General features: G+C 36.9%; 1 protein-coding gene across 4 annotated transcripts in view; it reads right to left on the bottom strand.

Annotated features, from left to right (window-relative positions):
• LOC143039912 (uncharacterized) overlaps positions 1 to 24,587 on the bottom strand; it is a 290,898-nt gene that overhangs the window by 14,701 nt on the left and 251,610 nt on the right. For all 4 annotated transcript variants that reach the window (XM_076210271.1, XM_076210272.1, XM_076210270.1 and 1 more), the window contains 3 exons: positions 17,254 to 17,797; positions 3,395 to 3,546; positions 2,894 to 3,105 (listed from right to left, as the gene is read on the bottom strand). In XM_076210271.1, the coding sequence (XP_076066386.1) occupies positions 2,894 to 3,105; positions 3,395 to 3,546; positions 17,254 to 17,797 (908 nt within the window). The remainder of the gene's footprint in view (positions 1 to 2,893; positions 3,106 to 3,394; positions 3,547 to 17,253; positions 17,798 to 24,587) is intronic.

The following is a 24,587-nucleotide window of genomic DNA, read 5'->3' as shown; positions in this document are numbered from 1 at the left end:
TGCCCAATGGTTTTATAGACCTTGTCTCACAGTATTTAATGGTAGTGGACCTTTTAATTTTGTCTCCACAATTCCCATTATGTCTGGTTTCTCTATTAACAGTTGTTTAATTTATTTAATCCTGAAATCATACCATCTATGTCTATGTTATTTTTATTTTTTATTTTCTCTTTTTTTGGTTTGTTTCCTTTTTTTATGTACTATTTTTTCAGCCTCAGGTCTAGTATTCTTATATATATATATATATATTGAAAAAAAAAAACTTATTTTTTTCAGTTCTCGTTTTTTTCATTTGCTTCATTTCTAAGTGCCTGTTCTTTCTCTATTTCCTCACCACTCATTTCCATTTTTATAATTTTCACTATTTGCAGGCTTTGCTGCTTTTGACAGTACCCCTTCTGCTATCATTTGAGTCCTTAGTTTGATTTTTACTGGCCTATAGTGTTTTTATTTAGAGTATTGTCCCTTTCTATGCGCCTCCTCAATTTCTTTGTCCCTTTCCATGCACCTCCTCAATTTCTTTGTCCAATCTTGTCCCTCTTCTTGAACATCTTTCAGAATTTCATTTACAATTTCTTTCTCTTCTTTTTCTCTTTGGTATTAGTATACATTATGTTTTTCTCTAATACCATAAACTACAATGCACTTTTTTTTATTTTTATTTTTTTATTCATTGTGTCTCTTACCCAGTTTTCCTTTTCTTTAATTACTGTTTCTATAGCATTTTCCTCTTACCTGGTATTGTACTGATTCTTTAAATGTTATTTTCTGATTTTGTTGCTTTTCACTGATTTTTTATTTCTAGGAGATTCGTCTCCTTAACTGATTCTCCAACTTTTTCAGTTCTTTGACCTCTTTTTTCAGTTCCTCAGTTTTGTTTTTGTCTTCATTTTTCTTTCTTTTATCACTTGTGATCATACTTAATTCACTTTTTAGATCATTAGGCTCTCTGTTTCTTTGTTATCTTTTCGTAGATTGGTTATCTCTCTGTGCATTGCTCTATATTCAATTTTTAAATGTATTAGTTCTTCCATCAAGTCATTAATGTCTTGATTCCTTAATACATTGCTATACCTAGTTTCTCTTTCTACATGTAAACCTATACCTTATAGTCCTCTTTCTCTTTGAAACCCTAAAAAACATTGTTGTCCCACCTTTGAGTTGACTTTGGGGTATCGTTCAAACAAGTTCTCTTTGGTATCACTCCTAGTACTGATTTGCCTCTGGTCATGTCTAATCCTCTCTTTGTTGGTTCATTATTCCTTTTTTCTTCTTTTCCTTCCTTCATTTTGTACATTAATACACTATATCAAACTGGATACTTATAATATAGCGGTCAATCGAAATACAGTGAGGCCTCTCATTAACAGACATTAATTAGCTGCATTTGCGGTGTTTTTAGTGTTTTGGAGTGGTTTTTGGGTGGCATAGTGATTTCATGCACTAAACAACAGCACCAAAAACACCGAAAACACAGCAAAAACACCACAAACACAGCTAATTAACGTCTGTTAATGAGAGGTCTCACTGTACACAACTTCTTTTCTGTAAGCACAACATAGGTGTTTCCTTGTTCTTATCGAAAAAGTGCTGGCTTGGAGCTTGTTTGCTAGCCTTCCTTTCATACCAATGTCAGTGTTGTGTTTGAGATGAAGTATCTGAGAAGTACAGTAGGAGTTACAAGTTTGGATAGAATGAGAAACAAGGAAGTGAGAAAGAGAGTGGGAATGGAAAGAAACCTGGCAGATAGACCTCATTAAAGATTATTGGTATAGTTTGGACACATGGAAAGAATAAGTGAAGAAAAATAGCAAAAGAGGTGGATAGAGTGAACATGAGGGGATGACAGAGGATGAGATGGATGGGTGGGGTGAAAGGGGCTTTGAGCAAAAAGGGAATGTCTGTTGAGCAAGGATGAAGGCAGGGGATAGGGATGAGTGGAGGACGGTTGTTTATGGATATTTTGAAGCAGCCTGAAGGCATTTCCCCCTGTCCTCTCTATTTTCTGCATGAGAGAACAGGAAGGGGAAGTCACTATGTAAGTGAAGCAGCCCTGCTGTAAATGTTCTGTGCCTTGCTGTATTGCTTCTGACCCAGGGAAGAGGCCACTGGTATGTAGACATATGCAGGAGTTTGTTATAGTTGTTGCTGGTTAGCTCTAGGGCCAATGGGTACATGCAAATGGTAGTCCTGCATGATGGATGTCAAAGTGAAAAAGAATTACCCCTGCTGCCCATATCTTCAACTCATCAACATCCTCACCTCCATCTAGAGATGCAGTTCCATGGGACAAACAGTCTCTGGACTGGGCCCAGGATATCTCTTTATCAGTTTCAAATGTAATTCCTCCACATTTTCACACTAACCACTTTGGTACAATGACGCCTATAGTGTCATGAGTATATATTTTTTGTAGTTGTACATGAGCTACCCCAGGATTCTGTGAACTGGTTTGATCACATTTTCTTAGTTTATTATTACTCAGAGTAAAAGAGAATGAGTAATACAGCAGCCTCTTTATATTTTATAATGAGAGTACAGTGATGGATCATACATATGGCAACCAATGCTGTGTGTGAGAATTTGACTCGTACTGAAGTGGTTAAGACATCTGACAACTGTTCTCTTACTCCTACTACTATAAGCCAATGAAAGAAATGGCTTCACAGTAAACACAAACAAAAGTCAAGTTTCTTCGCAGAGTTCTATGGGAGGTTCCAAGAACCACTACTAGCCACTGTGGGGATGTTGGCTTCCAGTCAGTGAAACTCAAGACAAATATTATTGCTATTATACTTGGTTAGCCCTCTCACAAAGCACAACAAGTCTTGACCAAAAGCTAGGATGGGGAAAGCGTTGCACTTGTAAACTAAAAAGAGGATGCATATTTTACCTTCTGAGTCCTTTTGGAGTTTGACCATAGAGCACTGTGTGAGATTGTAGAACAATGATCTGTTCACAGTTCACTGCCAGTGGAACTGATGGTTTTTTCGTGTTGCTGTTTAGTGGAACTTTAACAGGGGGTGGGGAAATAGCTGGAGACTTTAAAGATGTGTGTGACTGTTGAATTGGTGATTTGTAATAGCTTTCTTTCATCTTAGAAGCCTGTGAATTAAAAAAAAATTCAGTAATTTAGGATATGGCTGTCTTGATAAGTATCAATACAAAATCACAATAAGTACAAAGCTTCCACAGAATCAATAAATGTATTGAAACAGTAATAATATAAGATAAAAGAAACAAAGATGAGGCGGATAATCATACAGATTTATCAAATAAGTAAAGTATGGTGACAAAAGAACTGTATTTTAGGACTACCCACTATGACTAAGTAATCATGATAAAAGATAAATTGTATTAATTTTATTTTTCACAGAATATTAGGTCTTATTACATGAGAAGGAGGGTGACACCAATGTGCTGGCTCCTGTGTTGCTTTCATTAACTCAAAAACATCTCTGACAGCACATTTGGTCATGTAATCCTCAGCACGACTTCCACCTACCACAGTTTCATTGGCATGAGTATGTAAAATCTTGCCTGATTCTGAAAAGAAATATTGCATTCACTGATTACATAATTTACACACAATCTTATTTTCCATGCATGTAGTAGGTACTTACCTATACAATATATATAATAGTTAGAGTTAGGCACCACATATGAAAATTCACTTCTACAATTACATATCTGCAGACTCAAATCCATACCTTTCACAACTATATACTAAGGGGCCCTTCTTTTATATAAGGAAGTTAGTCAGCCAAAGCATGCAACTATTCCCACCCATTCTACTCCCATTGCTTCCCTCTCATCTTAGCTCTTCATGGATAAAGAGTCATCCCTGTCTCCTGTCCAATGCCCAGGTCAGAAACAATGCAGTAGGACATAGTGCTCCTCAATAAAGTGTGCATCCTTGAAAAAAATTCCATGTGTAAGCAAAGGAATATTACAATAAAATATAAAAATTACTTCTTTACTTGCTTTATACTTTGTAATTTCCTTTATGTCTCTTCACTTCCTGCAGATAATGAGGAAGTGACAATGCAAGATTTCTTTTAGGGTATACTGAGGTATATTTGCCTGATACTTTGTAATGACTTCTTGAAGCTTGGTTACATTGCTGATGCCCTTTTTTTTTTTTTTTTTTTTTTTTTTTACGATGAACCACATGTTTTCTATGAGATTAATGTCTGGACTATAGGCCAGTCATTCATCAATTTTATATTGTTTTCTATGAACCACTTCACTGATATTGCAGTGTGAGCTAGTGCCCCACCCTGCTGGTAAATTTAAACACCAGCACGATCTAGAGACTTGTGAAGATTGCCCTCAAGAAGGTCTAAGTACATTTTTTGATTCACTCAAGACATTTTTTGGCAGCACACAACTACTTCACACCATCAAGGATCTGGGTGTTTTAAGGTGCCACACAGATATTTTGGGTCAAGTGGGTAAATGCCAGTAAACACGTTATTCCTAGTTATAAGTGATAGTAGAGGTAGCCTCATCACACCAGAGCACTTCTAAACATTGGTCATCAATCCACTGAAGGTGCTTATACGCAAAGTCAATGTGATTTTGCTTTGGATGTGTGGAAGGGCTTTTTTACAGGTCTTATTACTTTTATAACCAAGGTCATGAATGTGGCAACTTACTGTTTGCACACAACACTCTCCCATCCCTCCAGGATTTTGTTCCTTCACTTGATGAGCTGTGAGATAAGGATTTGACTCCAAAGCTTTCTTTGTGACAATAGATCATCTATTTCCACCTTTTAAAGCCTTACTGTAGTGATGCCCTTATTTTCTTGTATTTAGTCTACAAAAATTACCAAAATTCTGCAGAAAAGAGAATAAATGAATAAAGTTAATTCATAAAAGCAACCAGAGTAATATATAACTCTTGGTAATGATTTATGAAGGAAAATGAGAAGCTGAAAACTCTAGAAGTATTTCACAGGAATTCTAAGGGAAAATATAAATTCTCTTTTTGTATGTATATACAAATAGAGTACAGTAATTTTGCAGTTATGTTAGAAAAGATGATTAAATTTGTTAAAAGAAAATGCTGTTTAGTTAAGTGAAAGTGATGCCCAGTGAAAACCCTTGAAAAGAAAAAAATTAGTGTATACTATATACTGTAGAATTATACTAGAACTCTTTCCAGAAGTAAGAAAAAGCACATGTTCTCCCTTCATCTCACTATGTTGATGTGATGGCAGTCCCTTCCAGATTTAAAGTTAAATATTTACTGTGGAAATGCCAAGTTACTATATACCTTTACATAGATTGGAAGAAGTGAAGAGTAAATCGAGGTGAAAAGTAAATTCTAGCTATATACCAAGAGCTTTTTCCCCCTTATAAGGGAGGTAGCTAAGTCAAAGGCACATACCTACTCCCACCCATTCCACTCCCATCCACCATCCTTTCCTTCCTCTCGTCTTAGCCCCTCATGGTTGATGGGTCACCCCTGTATCCCACCCACTGCCCTGGTTCAGAGGCAATGTAGCAAGATGCAGTACAGCCAAAGCATGGGCACTTCACTTAATCAGCAACCCCCTCTCTGTCCCCTCATACAGAAAAAAAGAAGATGGGGAGAAATTCCTTTGGGCTGTAACAAAATATCATTAATTCATAAGCACCCCCTACCCCCTATCCCCTGCCCTTTCCTTCCTTGTATAACAGTATAATCTATACAGAGCCACTCTCCACTCATCCCTATCTTCTCCCTTTTCCCTTCTTTACTCAACAGATATTCCTCTCTTTCTCAATGTCCCATTCACCCATCTCATCCTCAGTCATCCTCTCAAGTTCACTCCATCCACTCTGTCTTCCACATCTCTTTTACTAATCTTTCTTCATTCTTTCCATGTGTCCAAACCATCCCAATAATCTTTCATCATTCTTACCTGTCATCTCTCTTTCCACTCTGTCCCGCTTTAATAAGTCCTCTCTACCAAGGCATTCTTTTCCTTTCATAATTCTGTAGATGGTTAGTAGGTCCCCTCATTCTATTCTTTGTTCCAGGGTTGGCAATTCCAGTTCAGCCAGTCTTTGTTCATATGTCAGGTTTGAAAGTGTTGGGGCCATCTTTGTCATTGCTCTTTGTATTCTTTCTAATTTTCTTACATTCTTTTTTGTACTAGGTGACCATATCAGTGCTGCATATTCCAGTTTTGGCCTCATCGTTGTTTGTAATATTTTCTTAATCATTTCCTTATCGAGGTATTTAAAGGCCACCTTTATTGATCTCAATAAATTGTATGTTTCTCTGACCATTTTATTTATATGTTTATCTGGTGACATGTCTTTGGTGATGATTACTCCTAGGTCCCTTTCTGAATTTACTTTCTTTACTTCTTTTCCATCAATTTTATACTGTTTTGATATTCTCTTCTTGCTTTTTCCAAATTCAATTATACTGCACTTCTTGATGTTGAATTCTATCTCCCATCTCTTGCTCCACTCTGAGACTTTGTTCAGATCACTCTGCAATGAGTCACAGTCTATTTCAGAGTTTATTCTCTTTGATAATTTTGCATCATCCGTACAGCAGTTCATGTAACTTTCAATGCCTTCGTCCATTTCATTTACATATACAGGGTCTAACAGATAAATCCGTACAAACTTTGAAGAGGTTTTAAGCACTTAAAAAGTAAGATATGGCAATTCTGATTGTTTCCAGATACTTCCATTTGTCTAATAATTTAGCCAGTTGTATACTAGCACCAGTGCAATAAACATTAAGCAATGGAACAAGCCAAACGTTCAGCCATATGCGAACTTCGTCGCGCGGGTCACACTCCTAGCGCCATAATAAGGATGCTAAAATACTCCAGACAAACTGTTTACGATGTTTGTAAACGTTTTGATGAGACCGGCGAAGACCAACGAGCTGCTCACAAGCCCAGAAGGGGCAGAATTCTAACACCTCGCTTTTTAGCTGGTCTCAAGAGAAGTGTCAATGCAAATCCAGCCCTACCATTATCGACATTGGCAAAGAAGAGAGGTGTCAGCACAATGACAATTCACAGAGCATTAAAGAAATTGGGATTAACCTCATTCTCACAAGGAAAAAGACATCTTTTGACACGAAAAATGAAAGAAATCCGCTTGACCAGGTGCCAAAAGCTGTTGAACTGGATGAAGTCGAATGGCTCAGTCATCAAGTTTTTTTCCGACGAGAAGATTTTCACGGTTGATGCGACTTTCAATAAGCGGAATGATCGCTGGATAGCCTCCTCATCCTCAGAGGTTCAACACAAGACAACGACGAAGAAACCAGCAAGTGGTGCTCTGTGTGGTGTCAACTGAGGGGGACGTCTTCACTCACTTCTTCAACAACAAAGAGAAAGTCAATGCCGTTGTCTATTGCAAAGTTCTAGAAGAGAAAATAATACCCTGGATGAAAGATAAGGCTAGTGGCAACCAGCGAAGAGGACCACCAACCTTCTCGAAGGGTCAAATGTGCAGTTCTGGAACAAAGAGTTGTGGCCCTCAAATTCGCCAGACCTAAACCCTTTAGATTATTATTTTTGGGCGCGAATTGAGGCCAAGGCATGTGACAAGCCACACAGAAGTATAACAACCCTGAAGACAGACATCAAGAAGGCTGTGGGTTCATTATCAAAGTCTGAGATCATCAACGCTGTATCCAAGTTTCGTAAACGCATTGAAAGCGTCATAACAGCTGAAGGTGGTTACATTGAATGAAATCATTGTTCTTATTGCCTTTTCTAAATATACTGAAAATTTCATAACTCTCTGTTTATTATAACCCAAGATATTAATCTTAAAACATGTGATAAGAAGTTGTACGGATTTATCTGTTAGACCCTGTACAGCAAACATTATTGGAGCTGGTACTGATCCCTGTGGGAGGGACAGATGTCACTACTCATTTCTTTCCATTTTGAATATTTGTCTCTGAGCACTACTCTCATTTTTCTTCCATGTAGGAAATCCTCCATCCAATTCAATAGTTTTCCATGTATACCTCCTATTGTTTCCAGTTTATATAGTAATTTTGTGTGTGGTACCTTATCAAATGCCTTTTGTAAGTCCAGGAAGGCACAGTCTGCCCAGCCATTCCTTTCTTGCAATATATCTATCAATCTTGAATAGAAGCAAATTAAATTAGTGGTACATGATCTTCCCTGTCTGAATCCAAATTGCCTTGGGTTCAGTATATTATTCTCCTCCAGATATTTTGTCCATCTATCTTTGATGATTCTCTCACAAATTTTAACTATTGTACTTGTTAGGGATACTGGTCTATAATGTGTTGGGTCTTCCTTATTTCCCCCTTTATATATTGGCACTATATTGGCATTTTTCCAGTCTCCTGGTTTTTTCTTCTGTAATTTAAGTATTTCCTGTTTATCTTTTAGCTTGCCGTTTACATATCTATAAAATCACTTGGGTTGATTTTTACATTTATCTATTATGGCCTTTTCATAATTTCTCTTTTCTTCTCTACGTATTTTTACATATTCATATCATTGTTTGGTGTATATTTTCCATTTCTTAGTTTTTTTTAAAGTTTTTCCACCTTTTTCAGGCTTTATCTCTTCTGTAACTTGCCTCACTGCACTTTTTATTATACCAGGATTTTATATATACACTTTCCTGTTTTTGTCTAGGTACATACTTATCCACTTCATTATAGATTTCCTTCAAAATTGTCCATTTCTCTTCCACCTTTGTTTCTTCGTTATTAATTTTTTTTTTTCAATTTGCTTCTCGAAAGAATTTTCTAAGTTTCTCAAAATCTGTTTTGTTGTACATTAGTCTTTCTTTTCTGTGTTTTTCATTAATTTCTATATTTGTTTCTTCATTTAATTCTAGTTCTAGTAGTATGTGATCACTTTTTCCAATTGGTGTCAATTTTATCCACAATTTTGGGTTCTGATGTGAATATCAAATCCAGTCTTGAGGGTTCATCGCTATTTCTATATCTGGTGTTTTCCTTGACCCATTGCGTCAATGTGTAATCAATGGTCATTTCCAGTAATATGTTTCCCCAGTGATCTTCTCTACCTTTAACAGTCATTTCTTCTCAACATATTTCTTTCGAGTTAAAATCACCCATAATTACCAGATTTCCTTTCTTCTTTAGTATTTCATTTAGTGTTTTTCTTGTGTCTTCCAGCATTTTGGAGTGTTAACTTTCATTTCATGTGTGAGTTTTAGGTGGGGCATAAATCACTGCATACTTTCTATTTTTCATATCTCTATCCTCAATTCTTATCACAATCACCTCTACATTGTTCTCTCCTTCTGTGATATTTGTCACATGTAGGTCTTTCTTGGTTAGCAACATCACTCCTCCACCCTGCTTTGTTTCTCTGTTTCTGTACCAACAATTATACAATCCTTGGCCTATACTATTTGGTGATAATGATCCTTTTAATTTTGTCTCCACAATCCCCATTATATCTGGTTTATCTTGTCCTATATAGTCAGTCAATTCATCCATTCCTGATATCAATCCATCTATGTTGGCATATATTATCTTTAATTTTTTTCCTTTTCTTTCTTTTCTTCTTTCTCCTGCATTTCCTTTTCCTCAGTCTCAAGTCCATCACCCTCCAAAAAACTCCTTCTTTTCTTTTTCTGTTCTTTTCTCATTCTTTTCCTTAGCTTCCTCTTTAAGTGTTATTTCCTTTTCTTTTTCCTCATCCCTCAGTTCCTTTTTTATTGCTAGATTCTTGTAGTTTTTACTTTTTGCTAGTTTTCCTATGTTTGTTACTATTTCTTCTGTTATTCTCTGTGAATTAAGTTTTACTTTGAGAGGTCTGTTCTTCTCTTCAGAATATTTGCCCATTCTATAAATCTCTTCTATTGCCTGCTCGAGTCCTTGGCCCTCCTCCTGTATTTCTTTTAGTATTTCTGTCACTATATTCTCCTTTTTTTCCCTTTGGAACCTTATTAGACCATGTTTTTCTTTGTCTATTGTGTCTCTTACCCAATCTCTCTTTTTTATTATTATTATTATTTCTATTACTGTCTCCTTTGTACTTTTGTTCATTTGTTCTTTGACTATTTCTTTGAATAGTATTTTTTTGTTTTCTTTGTCTTCTTTCATTTGGTTTTTGATTTCTATCATGTTTGACTTTTTTTACATTTTCACCAACTTTGCCTGCCTCTATTAATATTTTTTCATTAACTTCCCTCAACAAAGTTTCATTTTTATTTGTATCTTCATTTTTCATCTTTTCATTATCATTTTTTACATTATTTCATTTCTTCCAATTCCCTAACTAATAGTGCATTTTCCTTCCTCAATTCACTCACTTCTTTGTATAATTGGTTATATTCCCTTTTCCATTCAACAATATCCCTTTTCATTTCAAATATTTCTTGGCTTATTAGTATGTTTTTGAGGTCGATACCTCTTTCTATTCTAAATTCATGGAATGATTCGTCTTCATATCTGGGACTTTCTATGTTACATATTTTTTTTCCTAACCACTCCCAAAGGCATTTCATACTCATATCCAATCTTCTTTTGATTGTCACTGCATATGTCGGTTTATCATCCATTTCCCTTCTTTTTTTCTATTGTTGTTAAACTTATATCACTTTGCTACATCACGGTACCACTCGTCATAGTCCGATCTGTTTACAACATGGTATGCAAGACATGAACTGAGTATGTATTGCTGGACCATAGGCAAGAAGATTTGTCTAAAGCTTGGAATTCCTATGGTTTATAGGGAGCTGACAAACCATGGCAATGACTGCTACCTCTGTACTATTGATTTGATTGGTATCAACAGAATGAACTGGAGCAGCCTCAAGTATCCTGATATTGAATCAGCATGTCACTGTGTAGTTCATTGTGATGAAATTCTAGTGGCTATCTTTGGCGAACTTCCGGACATTAGTAACAAAGAGTCCTCCAATGTTGAAGAAAATGAAGATTACAAAGGATTACAAAAGAGGAGCATGCCAACAGGAGACCTTTTGGTCCATAACTAGATCAGATGAAAAAAACAAAGCAAAACAACAATAAATAAACAAAAAACAAAAATTATAATTATATAAATAATAAGTGAATAAATAAATAGGTACTGATAATAAACAAACAGGTAAATAGTAAATAATAATAAATTGACGGATAAATAATAATGAATGATAATCAAAGAAATAGGAATGATTTACTAAAATGGGAGAATGGAAAAACAAGAGGACACAAAAAGAAACTCAAAAAGGATAACTATAGAAGAAATCTGAAAAAGAATAGCTTCCCACATAGAGTGTTGGATACCTGGAATAATTTAGATAAAGAATCAGTGTGTGAAAACACTATTCAAGATTTTAAGAAAAAACTTGATGCTGAAAGATACAAAGACGGGTCACCAGGAGCATAACTCCTTTCCCATATAATACAACTAGATAAATACAACTAGGTAAACAAATACATCATACATACACATACCAAAGGTTTTTTCCCTCTTATAAGGGAGGTAGCCAAAAAACAAAGGCATAAAAACCACTCCCACCCATTCCAGCCCTATTTCACTCCACCCTCTTCCCTCCCTCTCATCTTGGCACCTCCTGGATGACAGGTCATCCTGCATCTTGTCCACTGCCCTGGGTCAGAAGCAGTGTTGCAAGATACAGCACATCTACAGAAAGGCTGCTTCATTAAATTGGCGACCCCTCCTCTCTGTCCCCTCATGCAGAAAAGGAGAAGACAGGGAGAAATCCCTTCAGGATGTGTCAAATTTTCTCACACATACTCCCTCACTCCCAATCCATTCCACCTCATACATCACAACATTAATACAACCATTCTCCATTCACTCCTGTCTTCTGTCCTCTCATGTACTTTCTCAACAGACATTTCCCTCTTCCCCAATGCCCCTTTTACCCTATCCATCTTTCTCATCCTAGGTTGCCCCCTCATGTTCACTCCTTCCACACCTCTTTTACTAATCTTTCTTCACTCATTCTTTCCATGTGTCCAAACCATCCCAATACTCTTTCATCAACCCTATCTCTCAACTCCCTTTCCACACCTGTTCTCCTCCTCACCTCCTCATTTCTCACTCTATCTAGCCTAGTAATCCCTATCATACTTCTCAGACACCTTATCTCAAACACATATACAATCATTGACGGTATGATCTCTGGATTAAATGAACTGAATGACTACTTAGAAACTGATAAACCTGACATCATGGGCATAGTGGAGATGAAATTGAAAGGACCACTATTAACAACCATTGTGGGACATGGTCTATATAACATATGGGCAAAAAACAGAACTGAAAAGAAAGGTGTCATGATACTAACCAAAAAAGGATTAAATGTAACCAAGGTTATTGAAGGAAAAGGAAACACAGAAATAATCATGATTAAAATTGATTATAAAAAGACAAAAAGCAGAAAGTTTGTAGTAGTGTATGTACCACCAAAGACCCATGCATGGTCAGATGGTGATCATTCCAACTTATTGGAAGAAACAATGGAGGTGCTTAATGAGTTGCTAAAAGAAGGTGGAAACTTAGTAATCATGGGTGATTTTAACGCAAAAGAAATAATTTGGGAAGAAATGACAGTCAAAGGAGGAGAGGAACTTTGGAGCAACTCCATACTGGATATGACTATCGAGTACACACTAACACAATGGGTTAAGGAAAACACTAGATATAGAAATAATCAAGAACCATCAAAAGTAGACCTAATATTAACATCTGAACTGGAAATTATAAACAAAATTGAGTACAAAACACCTATTGGAAAAAGTGACCACATACTAATAGACTTTGAATTAAAAGACCATTATAATATAGACAGAAATGATTAACATAGAGAAGGAAGATTTATGTACAATACAACAAAACGGACTTTGAAAAACTAATTTCCAAGACGCAAATTGGGATGGGTTCATTAATAATGAAACAAAGATGGAGGACAAGTGGAACATATTTAAAGAGAAGTACAATGAGGGAGTAAACAAATATGTACCAATAAAGAAGCATAATGAGAAATATATAAAATGTTGGTTCAACAAAAGATGTAGTGAGGCTAAAGCTAGGAGAGATAAAGCCTGGAAAAAATGGAAGAAAAATAGAAAAACATCCAAATGGCAAACATATAAAGTACAGTACTTAGAAACAAATATGTAAACATACGCAGGAAGGAAAAAAGGGAATATGAAAGGGATATATAGACAAATGGAAGGATCAACCAAAACTCTTTTACAGATGTGTAAATGACAAAACAAAGGACAAGTATGACATAGTTAAACTACGTGAAGGAGACAAGGAATACACAGATGATACAGAGATGGCAGATGTTATGATCAGACATTTCAAATCTGTATTTACAATCGAGAATTCTCAACTCTGGGAGAATAATCAGTTTGAAAGTTTACCCATAATGAAGGAAATAACAATAACACAGAAGGAAATAAGAGATAAAATAAAAAACCTAGATGTCAAAAAGTCACACGGACCAGATGAAATCGCAAATTGAATATTAAGAGTGCATAGACGAACTGACAGATAAAATACACAAGATAATAGATTTCTCATTAAAAGAGGGAAAGGTACCACAAGATTGGAAAAATGCAAACATAGTGCCAATACACAAAGGAGGAAACACGGAAGATCCTACAAACTTTAGACTGGTGTCCCTCACAAGTACAGTAGCTCAAATATGTGAAAAGATCATTAGAAGGAGAAGGATCAAACATTTGGAGAACATAATAAATCCCACACAATTTGGTTTTAGAAGTGGAAGATCGTGCACCACAACCCTAATATGCTTTTACTCGAGACTGATTGAAATAATACAAGAAAGAGATGGTTGGGTGGACTGTGCCTTCCTGGATTTGCAAAAGGCTTTTGACAAGGTACCACATAAAAATTTAATAAACAAAATTGAAAAAATAGGAGGAATTCAAGGCAGGCTGTTAGAATGGATGAAGGACTTTTCAAATGGAGGAAGATGAGAGTGGTTCTTAGGGATAAAAACTCAATAAGGGAATAAGTAAAAAGTGGCGTGCCCCAAGGCTCTGTTTTGGCTCCCTTAATGTTTGCCATATACATAAATGATATGGACGAAGGAGTGAATTGTTACATGAACTTCTTTGCTAATAATGCTAAATTGCTCAAGAGAGTGAAAACAGAAGAAGATTGCAGATCGTTACAAGATGACTTACATAAAGTATGGGAATGGAGTCAGAAATACGAAATGAATTTCAACATCAAGAAATGTAGCATAATGGAGTTTGGAAAAGGCAAAAATAGAGTCTCAAGAAACTATATGATTGGAGATAAAGAAGTCAAAAAAGTTAATTCAGAGAGGGACCTAGGAGTAATCATCTCAATTGACCTGCCTCTTGACAAACATGTAAACAAGATATTTGGAGAGACTTACAATCTGTTAAGATCTTTGAAAGTGGCCTTCGACTACATGGATGAAGAGATGATTAAGAAATTAATTGTTGCATTGATAAGACCAAAACTAGAATATGCTATATCATTGTGGGCACCAAGTACAAAGAAAAACACAAAGAAATTATAAAGAATCCAGAGAGTGGCAACGAAGATGGCACCTACACTATCAAAATTTGACATATGAACAAAGATTGGAGAAATTACAACTGATAACACTAGAGCAGAGAGGGGAGAGAAGCGATTTGTTGACCATCTTTAGAATTATGAAAGGAGTGGAAGTTCTTGATAGAGATGACCAATTAAAATGGGACAAAAGAGGAACAAGAGGACACACAAAGAAACTAAAGAAAGACAGTTACAGAAGAGATCTGAAAAAGAACAGTTTCCCACACAGGGTGATTGATGTCTGGAACAAATTAAACAGTGAAACAGTTAATGCCAGAAATATACATGAATTCAAAAGCAAACTAGATGTAGAGAGATACAAAAACGGGTCAACACGAGCATAGCTCCAGTCCCGTAAAATTACAACTAGGTAAATACAAACTCCTTCTATCTTCCTCTCTTATGATCCATGTTTCTGCCCCATACAGTGCTGTTGGCACAATCACTCCTTCATACAATCTCCTCTTAGCATCCATCCTCAAATGTTTATTTTTCATTACACTTTTTAATCCACTGAGGAATTTACTTGCTGCTCTCAATCTACATTCTACCTCTGCCCCAACTCTTCCCTTTCCTGCCACATCCACACCCAAGTATCTAAAACTATCCACTTCCTCAAGTCTCTTTCCCTTATTACTCACTTCCAGTCTGCTGCCACTTTCACCCCTTGTACATCTCATCACTTTACTTTTACCTACATTTATCTTCAACTTTCTTCTGTCACACACTTTCCCAAATTCTGTCACTAACTTCCTCAGTCCCTCCTCTGATCCTGCTACAAGCACAGTGTCCTCTGCAAACAACAGGTGGCTTATCTCCCACTTTTCTCCATTTTCTTTAACCATCTCCAATCCCTGACCCACCACCCTTGCATTTACCTCTCACACCACCCCATCCATGTATAAATGGAACAGCCAGGGTGACATAACACATTCCTGATGAAGTCCCAGCTTTACCTCAAACCATTCACTCTCTCCATTTCCAATCGTGACACACGCTCTGCTACTCTTGTAAAAACTCTTGACAGCCCTTAAAAGCTTTCCTCCTATCCTGTATATCTGCAATACCTCCCACAGTGCCTTCCTGTCTACCCTGTCATAAGCTTTTTCCAAATCCATAAAAGCCCCCCCCAAAAAAAAACAAATAATATAAAATAAATGGCAGGCATTACAGCATCTTGTTTAGGTGTTTATCTAGACAATTTTAAAGCTTCAAATTTAACTACATTCCACGGTCTCTGCAGGAAGTTTATTCCATCCATTAACTAGACAGTTGGCAAAGTTGTTTTTACTCACTTCCAAATCAAATTTATTTCCTGGCAGTTTGAGACCCTTATTTCTTCCTGAATTCTCATTCAGTGTGAAAATTTTGTCACTTTTGATGTTGTCAATTCCCTTTAGAATCCTAAAGACCTTTATCAAGTCACCTCTGAGTCTATGCTTTTTTATGGAAAACAGATTCATATGTTTTAGTCAATTTTTTCATGATTTATTTTTGAATTTTGGAATCCGTTTTGTGACTCGCTGTTATACTTTTTCTAATCTGTCAATGTCTTTAACCTCTTCACTCCGGGGCACATCGCACGTCTAGCAGCATTAGCTGCCCAACGTGCGATGTTGCATCATGATAATAGCATTATAAAAAAATAAAGTCAGTGCTCAATCGTTCGTTCTCTTTCACCTGTGAATTTTGATAACCTTAGAAAATATGATAAAGCCAGTTTAGAGAGAATGGAGGTTATGTAGGTACGACTACAATAAATATAATCAAGACATCGACGTCGACATCATCGTGTACCCACTTGCTCCTCATGCCGACTACGTAGGCGTCACCGTATGGAAATGGTTAATGAGATTTGGTGACCATGCAGAAACAGCATATTCCAAATGTGGATGAACTAACAATTTATATAGCTTGTTAATGAGAGATAGACTTTTGAGGTCAAAAGACCAGTCCTAGAATCTTATTTGCTTTCTCAGAGGCTGTAATACACTGCTTAGATGATTTGAGATCATTACTGATAGTTACCTTAAGATTCTTTTCACTATCCACTTTTGTTAGGAAATTTCCAAATAACTTATAATTGTACTTACTGTTATTTCTACTTATGTGCATAACCTTGCATTTGTGTTAAATTTTATTAGCCACTTTTCAGACCAGTGCTGTAGTTTATCTAAAGCTTCTTGAATATCTAATTGGTTTAAGTGATCATTCACCATTCCACACAGTATTGTATCATCAGCAAATTTGGAGACAATAGATTTCAGTCCATGGTCTATATCATTTACATATACTATAAATAGAAGTGGTCCAAACTGAATGGCTTGATGTAAGGAATGAAGGATGGCTGGAAGGATGATGCACCCACACCGAAAATGCCTGGTGGCAAGTGGCAGCACTAGTGGGCTTGGCCACTAAGGAAATTTGTAGCTATACTTCCACAATACAAACCTGGAAATTTGTCATGACTCTGCCACTCATTCAATCAATCAATCAATCAATCAATCAATCAAAAAAAAAAAAAAAAAAAAAAAAAAAAAAAAAAAAAAAAAAAAAAAAAAAAAAAAAACCTTCTTCAACTGCAGAATTTGCAGTTTGCAAAAATTTTTGCACAAGTGCCCAGCCTCTCACCAAAAACAATGAACCAAACATTTTCTTATTAGGTAACTTACTAAAAATGTCATTCATATTCTTCTTTTGCATCCCTGCATCTTTCCCTTCACCTTCAAAATCTTCAATTTCTTCTCCATTCTGATCCTTATGTTGGAAATAATCTTTACATGTACTTTCTTTATTTTCTGAGTCCTCTGTTTCACCAATATTACATTTCACACTATTTATATTCTTGTAATTTACATCCCTGTTCTTCTGTCTAGAGCTATCATCATCAGTACAAGAGTTCACAATGACAGCATTAAACTGGATTCTTTTCTTTGATTTATTACTCTCCATTTCTGCTCCTGATATTTCATTGTCAACATCAAAGTGAAATTGTGAAGCTAAACCAAATGCTTCTTCCTCAGATTCCTCTTCACCTATAAGAACCCTTCTGTCTTCATCTGATTCAACTACTGATATATCTTCTGCTGCTGAATCACTTTCATCTTCACTATTGTCAGACTGGATCACATCCTCATTTTCAGGATCAGCATCAATGTCAGCATTGTCTGTAACTTCATCTCCAGTGGTGCTACTCAATGGAACATACTCCCCAACCTTGAATAAAGTAAAGAAGAGAATTAAACATACATGACAAACTCAAGTGAAAATCTATCTGCTCAAATTTCAAGGGTCTCTTTACCAAGTAACTTATGGGGTAAACCAGAAGCCATGGCTGGATTCCTGGGGGTTAAAAGTCTCTTGCAAGGAAGAACTGGGGTACATAGATTGATTGGCTGATAGACATACTGCTTGTCCATGATGGGCCTTGGACCCAGAGCTCATGAATCACTATGCCTAGGCTCTTGTAGCTACATTACAGCTGAACATAAAAGTACTCCTATCAGGAAAGTTAGAAAAGAGTGAACACTATGACAATATATGGATAAAAAAAAAATGAATGTTGAGGAAAGAGAAAGAAAGAAGCAGTGGCATAGCAACTGTTGTTGCCACTGAGGGCGGGTGTAAGATTTGCCACCCCCCCACTTAACTTTAAATATTTATTCTCATTGGATATAAAATTGGGGCATGTCTAAAGCAAAAGTTCCTAGCCTAGGATTTTTTTCCTAACCTAGGAATTTTGTTTAAAACCTATGAATATAAAATTCGCCTAGCCATCGATCCTACAACATGGCTGCCACCATAGACCAACACATATATTAATTTGCTAGATATTTTTAGTTAATTTTGTGCCATTTTATATCAATAAATAAAATAAAGTTATATCTTACTGCTTTTGGGTTTTACTGGCACTCGTATTTATGTAAATTCACATCATCATGTCATAATTTATTTTAAAATAGTTGACAAAATTGCTGAAACCCAGAATAGTGTCTAAAGTGAATGTAGGTTAGGAAAACATTCATAGGCTAAGAAAATTTACTTTAAACACGGTCCTGATGCTGCAGTTGAAAAATCTGTTAAAAAACAGTACCATATAACAACCTTAAAATCGCTGAAAGCTAGAATAGCGTCTAAAGTGAATGTAGGTTAGGAAAACATTCATAGGTTAAGAAAATTTACTTTAGACACAGTCCTGATGCTACAATTGAAAAATCTGTTTAAAAACAGTACCATATAACAACCTTAAAAACAAACTCATTTTGGTATAAGATTTAAGATTTTTGTTAGATTTTTTTTTTTTTTTTTTTTACCTCATCAACATTCCACCCCCTGGCATGTGCCGCCCGGGGTGGACCACCCCTTTGCTACACCATTGGAGAGAAGACACTAAGAGATGAAGCTAAGGAAAAAATGCGAAGAGGAGAAAGGAGTTCTATTGGAGAGTCTAAGACACAAGACTGAGAAAATGGTATGCTTGGGTAAGTGAAATGAATGGAATAGAAAACAAGATGGAGAAGGAAAAACAATTAAAGTGGTTCATACTAACATAGACAAATTTACCTCAGAATTAAATGAACTAAATAAATATGTCAGAAGAAAAAACAGACATAATGGGAATTGTGGAGATAAAATTAAGGGTCCACTACTACCAAGTAGTGTTGGACATGGATTATATAATCACTGGATCAAAAATAGAGATGAGAAACAGGATGGAGTCATGTTTTTTGGCCAAGAAAAATTTAAATGTGATGAAGGTTACTGAGGGTACAGTGTGGAAATGATCATGATAAAGTTGAAGACAGTGACATGAAAAGTAGAAAGTTTGTAGTGATTTATGTGCACCCAAAAATTATATCTTGGAAAGAGGGCAAGCATTAAAAAATGTTAGAAGACACAAGGCATTCATTAAACAAGATGCTTGAGGATGGAGGTGACCTGATACTTACGGGAGATTTTTAACTACAAAGAAACCTGCTGGGAAGAGATGACAGTGAAAGGTGGAGAGGATCTATGGGGAAATCTATTACTTGACATGACTATAGAACATACAATGACACAATGGGTAGAAGAAAATACAAGATATAGAAGTAATGAAGAACCATCGAGGCTAAGTTTATATTTACAACAGAACCTAAAATTGTGGATAAATTTGAATACAAGACACCATTTGGGAAAAGTGATCACATATTAATAGAATTTGAACTTAAGGAGAAATTATATATAGAGAAAAATGTGAAATACAGAAAAGACTGATATAAAACAAAACAGACTTTGGGAAACTTAAGAAATTCTTTCAAAATGCAAACTGGGAAAATTCTACAATGAAGAGACACAAGTGGAAGAGAAATGGATGATTTTGATGGAAATTTATAATGAAGGAGTGGATAAATACGTACCAAGACAGACACAGGAAAAGATGTATAATAAGTTCTGGTTCAACAGAAGATAGAGTGAGGTGAAAGATAGAAGAGATAAAGCTTGGAGAAGATGGAAAAAAGATAAAAAACCCAGAAAATGGCAAATGTACATCAACCAAAGAAATGAAAATGTGGAAATCCAGACAGGAAAAAAGAAACTATGAAAGAGACATAATAGAAAAATGTAAGGATCAACCTAAGCTGTTCTATAGATATGTGAATGGTAAACTTGAAAATAAACAGGAAATGGTGAAACAATGTTGTGGAAATACAGAGTACACAGAAAATTTTGATATGGCTTAAGTCATGAACAATCACTTTAAATCAGTTTTTACTAGAGAAAAATACAGTATTGGGGTGAAGGAAACAAAGTACAACCCCTCCATAAGGGAAATAAAAATAACACAAAAATAAATAATGGATTAATTTATGAACCTTGATGGCAGGAAATCACACAGCCCAAACAGAATAGCAAACTGGATAATAAAAGAATGTAAAGAAGGTTGCTCACTCAAAGATGGAAAAATACCAAAGGACTGGAAAAATGCAAAAATTGTACCAATATTGAAAGGAGGAATCAAAGAATATCCAACAAATTACAGGCTGGTTTCCCTTACAAGAATAGAAGGATAAAACACTTGGAAGAAAACAATATAATAAATCTGAGACAATTTGGATTCAGACAGGGAAGATCATGTGCCACAAACTTAATCTGTTTCTACATACATACATGTATCATAAGCTTTTTCCCCCTTACACAGGGGGTAGCCAAAAAGAAAAAGGCATAGAAACCATTCCCAACCATTCCATCCCCTACATATTCCACTCCCCTCCCTCCCTCTCATCTTGACACCTTCAGGATGATGGGTCATCTCTGCATCCTGTCCACTGCCTTGGGTCAGAAGCAGTGTTGCAAGAAACAGCACATCCATAGCAAGGTCACTTCATAGATTCGGCGACCCCCCCTTTCTGTCCCCTCATGCAGAAAAGGAGAAGATGGGGAGAAATCCCCTCAGGCTGCATCAATTTTATCATACATACTTCCTCACCACCCCCCATCCCCCACCCACTCCCCAGCATGCATCACAACATCATCTATACACAACCCTTCTCCATTCACCCCTATCTTCTGTCCTCTCCTGTCCTTCCTCAACAGACATTCCTCTCTTTTGTATTGCCCCTTTTACTACATCCATCCATCTTATCCTAGGATGTCCCCTCATATTCCTCCTTCCACCTCTGCCTTCCACACCTCTTTTACTAATCTTTCTTCACTCATTCTTTCAATGTGTCCAAACCATCCTAATACTCTTTCATCAACCCTATCTCCCAGCTCCCTTTCCACCCCTGTTCTCCTCCTCACCTCCTCATTTCTCACTCTATCTAGCTTGGTAAACCTTTTCATACTTCTCAGACATTTCATCTCAAACACATTCAAACTCCTTCTCTCTTCCTCTTTTATGTTCCATGTTTCTGCCCCATACAGTGCTGTTGGCACAATTACTCCTTCATATAACCTCCTCTTAGCATCCATTCCCAGTTGTCTATTTCTCATTACACTTTTTAATCCACCAAGGCATTTACTCGCTTCTCTCAATCTACATTCTACCTCCACCCCACTCCTCCCTTTCCTGCCACAATCGCACCTAAGTATCTAAAACTATCCACTTCCTCCAGTCTCTCTCCCTTAATGCTTATTTCCAGTTTGCTGTCACTCTCTCCCCTTGTACATCTCATTACCTTACTTTTGCCCACATTTATTTTCAGCTTCCTTTTTTCACACACCTTCTCAAATTCTGTCACTAACTTCCTCAATCCCTCCTCTGATCCTGCTACAAGCGCAGTGTCATCAACAAACAACAACTGGCTTATTTCCCACTTTTCTTCATTTTCTTTAACCATCTTCAACCCCTGACCCACTACCCTTGCATTCACCCCTCGCACCACCCCATCCATGTAAAGATTGAACAGCCAGGGTGACATAACACATCCCTGACGAAGTCCCACCTTTACCTCAAACCATTCTCTCTTTCCATTTCTAATTCTAACACAAGCTCTACTACTCTCGTAAAAACTCCTGACTGGTTTTAACAGCTTTCCTCCTATCCCATATATCTGCAGTACCTCCCACAGTGTCTTCCTGTCAACCCTGTCGTAAGCCTTTTCCAGATCCATAAAAGCCCAAAAAACATCCTTACCTTTTCCTAGAGCTTTCTCACATATCTGTCTTTCCACAAAGATCTGATCTACACATCCCCTACCTGTCCTAAAACCACATTGTTCCTCCCCAATTACTCTCTCTGTTCCTCTCCTAATCCTCTCAATCAAGATCCTCCCATAAGCCTTCCCAACTACACTCAACAAGCTGATCCCTCTGAAACTACTACACTCACACTTGTCCCCCTTTCCCTTGTAAAGTGGAACGATACAGGCACTCCTCCAGTCCTCCGGCACTCTACCCTCTCTCCAATAAACATTAAATAACCTCACCAGCCAGCCCACCACAACTGTATCTCCTTTCTTCACATTCTGCATGGCATCCATCCAGACCAGGTGCCTTACCTGCTCTCATCATCTTAACAGCTGCTTTCACTTCATCTTTCCTCATTTCTCCTCCATTTTCCTCACTCATCACTCATTTTCTTAGTGCTTCCCACTGCAACTACCTTTCCCTCCCTATCCTCCATCACATTTAGCAACTCCCTAAAGTATTCTGCCCACCTTCCTCTCGCTGCCTTCTCTTCCATTATCATCTCCCCATCTGCACCTTTTACTTTTTCTTCTCTACTTGATTCACCTCCTTTTCCTCTTTTAATTTCTCTCTAAAACATCTTTTTATTACTTTCAAATTTTTCTGTCATACTCTTACCCCGTTTCACATCTGCTCTCCTCTTTGCTTCCTTCATCTTAGGCTCAATTTCCTTTCTCTTTACTTTGTACCTCTCATATGATTCCCATCCTAATTTGTAGTCAATCTATGAAAGCCTACTTCTTCTCTTCTACACCCTTCTTTGGTTCCTCATTCCACCACTCACTACCCTTCCTTCTATTTCCTCCTGCCCTCCTTGTTCCACACACCATCTTTGCACACCTTATGACTCCCTCCTTGAACCATCCCCATTCCTCCTCTACTCCTAGTTCTACTCTATCCTTCACTACCTCCCACTCCTCTCTCAGCTTCTTATACTCCTCCTTTTCTTTCTCATTTAAACAGTTCACTCTAAGTACCTCCCTACCTTTTGCCCTTTTCCTCTTTCTCCACTCTCAATTTACCTTCCACCAGAAAATGATCTGATATTCCCCCACTTTCTCCCCTTAGAACATGTACATCTTTAACTCTTCCTACCATACTCCTGGTCACCACTATATAGTCCATTAATGCTCTATCTGCTACCCTTCCATCCACCACCCTCTCCCATGTGTACTTATGCTTGACTTTCTTCCTAAACACTGTATTTGCTATCATCAATTCTCTTTCAAGACACATCTCCACTAGTGCTGGGCAAATATCGCTAATTTCAATATCGAAATTATTGGTGAACAACAATACAGTTACCGAAATTACCGACAGTTTACCGGTAAAAGACTCGTGAGGTAGTAGTGACGTCACAAGTTCGAGTCGAGTTCGAAAAATCAATGTTTTTGTCCTTTAATAAGCTATATCTCTGGTTCTATTTTACATATTGTTTTTATTGTTATGTCATTGTAAAGGGAAAGGGTCATACTTTAATTGGTGCTACTATGGTCTGCTATCTACCGCGCGAGTGAGTGAATGGAGGGTGTCTGAGGGTGGGTGTGGTGTATACATTTTCGTTCGCGTGTCTGCATGCATGGGTTCATGTTTGGAGGTGGTAGTGGTAGGCAGCTACCGGTAAAGTTATAGGTTTTATCCAACAACCTTAACGATAGCTTACCGGCAAACATTCTGCTACCGTTAAAGCTTCGTTAACCGATAACTCGATAAGCTATACCATAACATTCAGAGAGCGGTAAGCACGTCTCGGCTTGGTGGTACTGAGTGACGGTGGTGACAGGCCCAGTGACCCGCTAATTTTACCGGTTAAACTTTTACCATTAAGCAAGTATGTACCGCTAAGGTCTCGGTCATTTTTTTAACATTAAAACCGTTTTTTCGGCACTTTTTTAATTTCTCAATAGAATTAATGTTATTTCTGTGATCAGCATACGAAACTATATTCATTGTGAAAGTTTCATAAAAAAAATTCCGCGTGTCGCCAAACGAAGACCCCTATAATATATGGGTCTTCGTTTGGCGACACGCGGAATTTTTTTTTTTTATGAAACTTTCACAATTAATACAGTTTCGTATGCTGATCACAAATAACATTAATTCTATTGAGAAATTAAAAAGTGTGCCGAAAAAAACGGTTTTAATGATAAAAACTTACCGAGACCTTAGCGGTACATACTTGCTTAATGATAAAAGTTTAACCGGTAAAATTAGCGGGGGACCTGGCCTGTCACCACCGTCACTCAGTACCACCAAGGTGAGACGTGCTTACCGCACTCTGAGTGTTATGGTATAGCTTATCGAGTTATCGGTTAACGAAGCTTTACCGGTAGCA

The sequence above is a fragment of the Oratosquilla oratoria genome, chromosome 27 (assembly GCF_046742065.1).
Source record: "Oratosquilla oratoria isolate Oo_2021 chromosome 27, ASM4674206v1, whole genome shotgun sequence".
NCBI classification, from domain to species: Eukaryota; Metazoa; Arthropoda; class Malacostraca; order Stomatopoda; family Squillidae; genus Oratosquilla; species Oratosquilla oratoria.
This window is presented reverse-complemented; position numbering and strand designations above follow the sequence as displayed.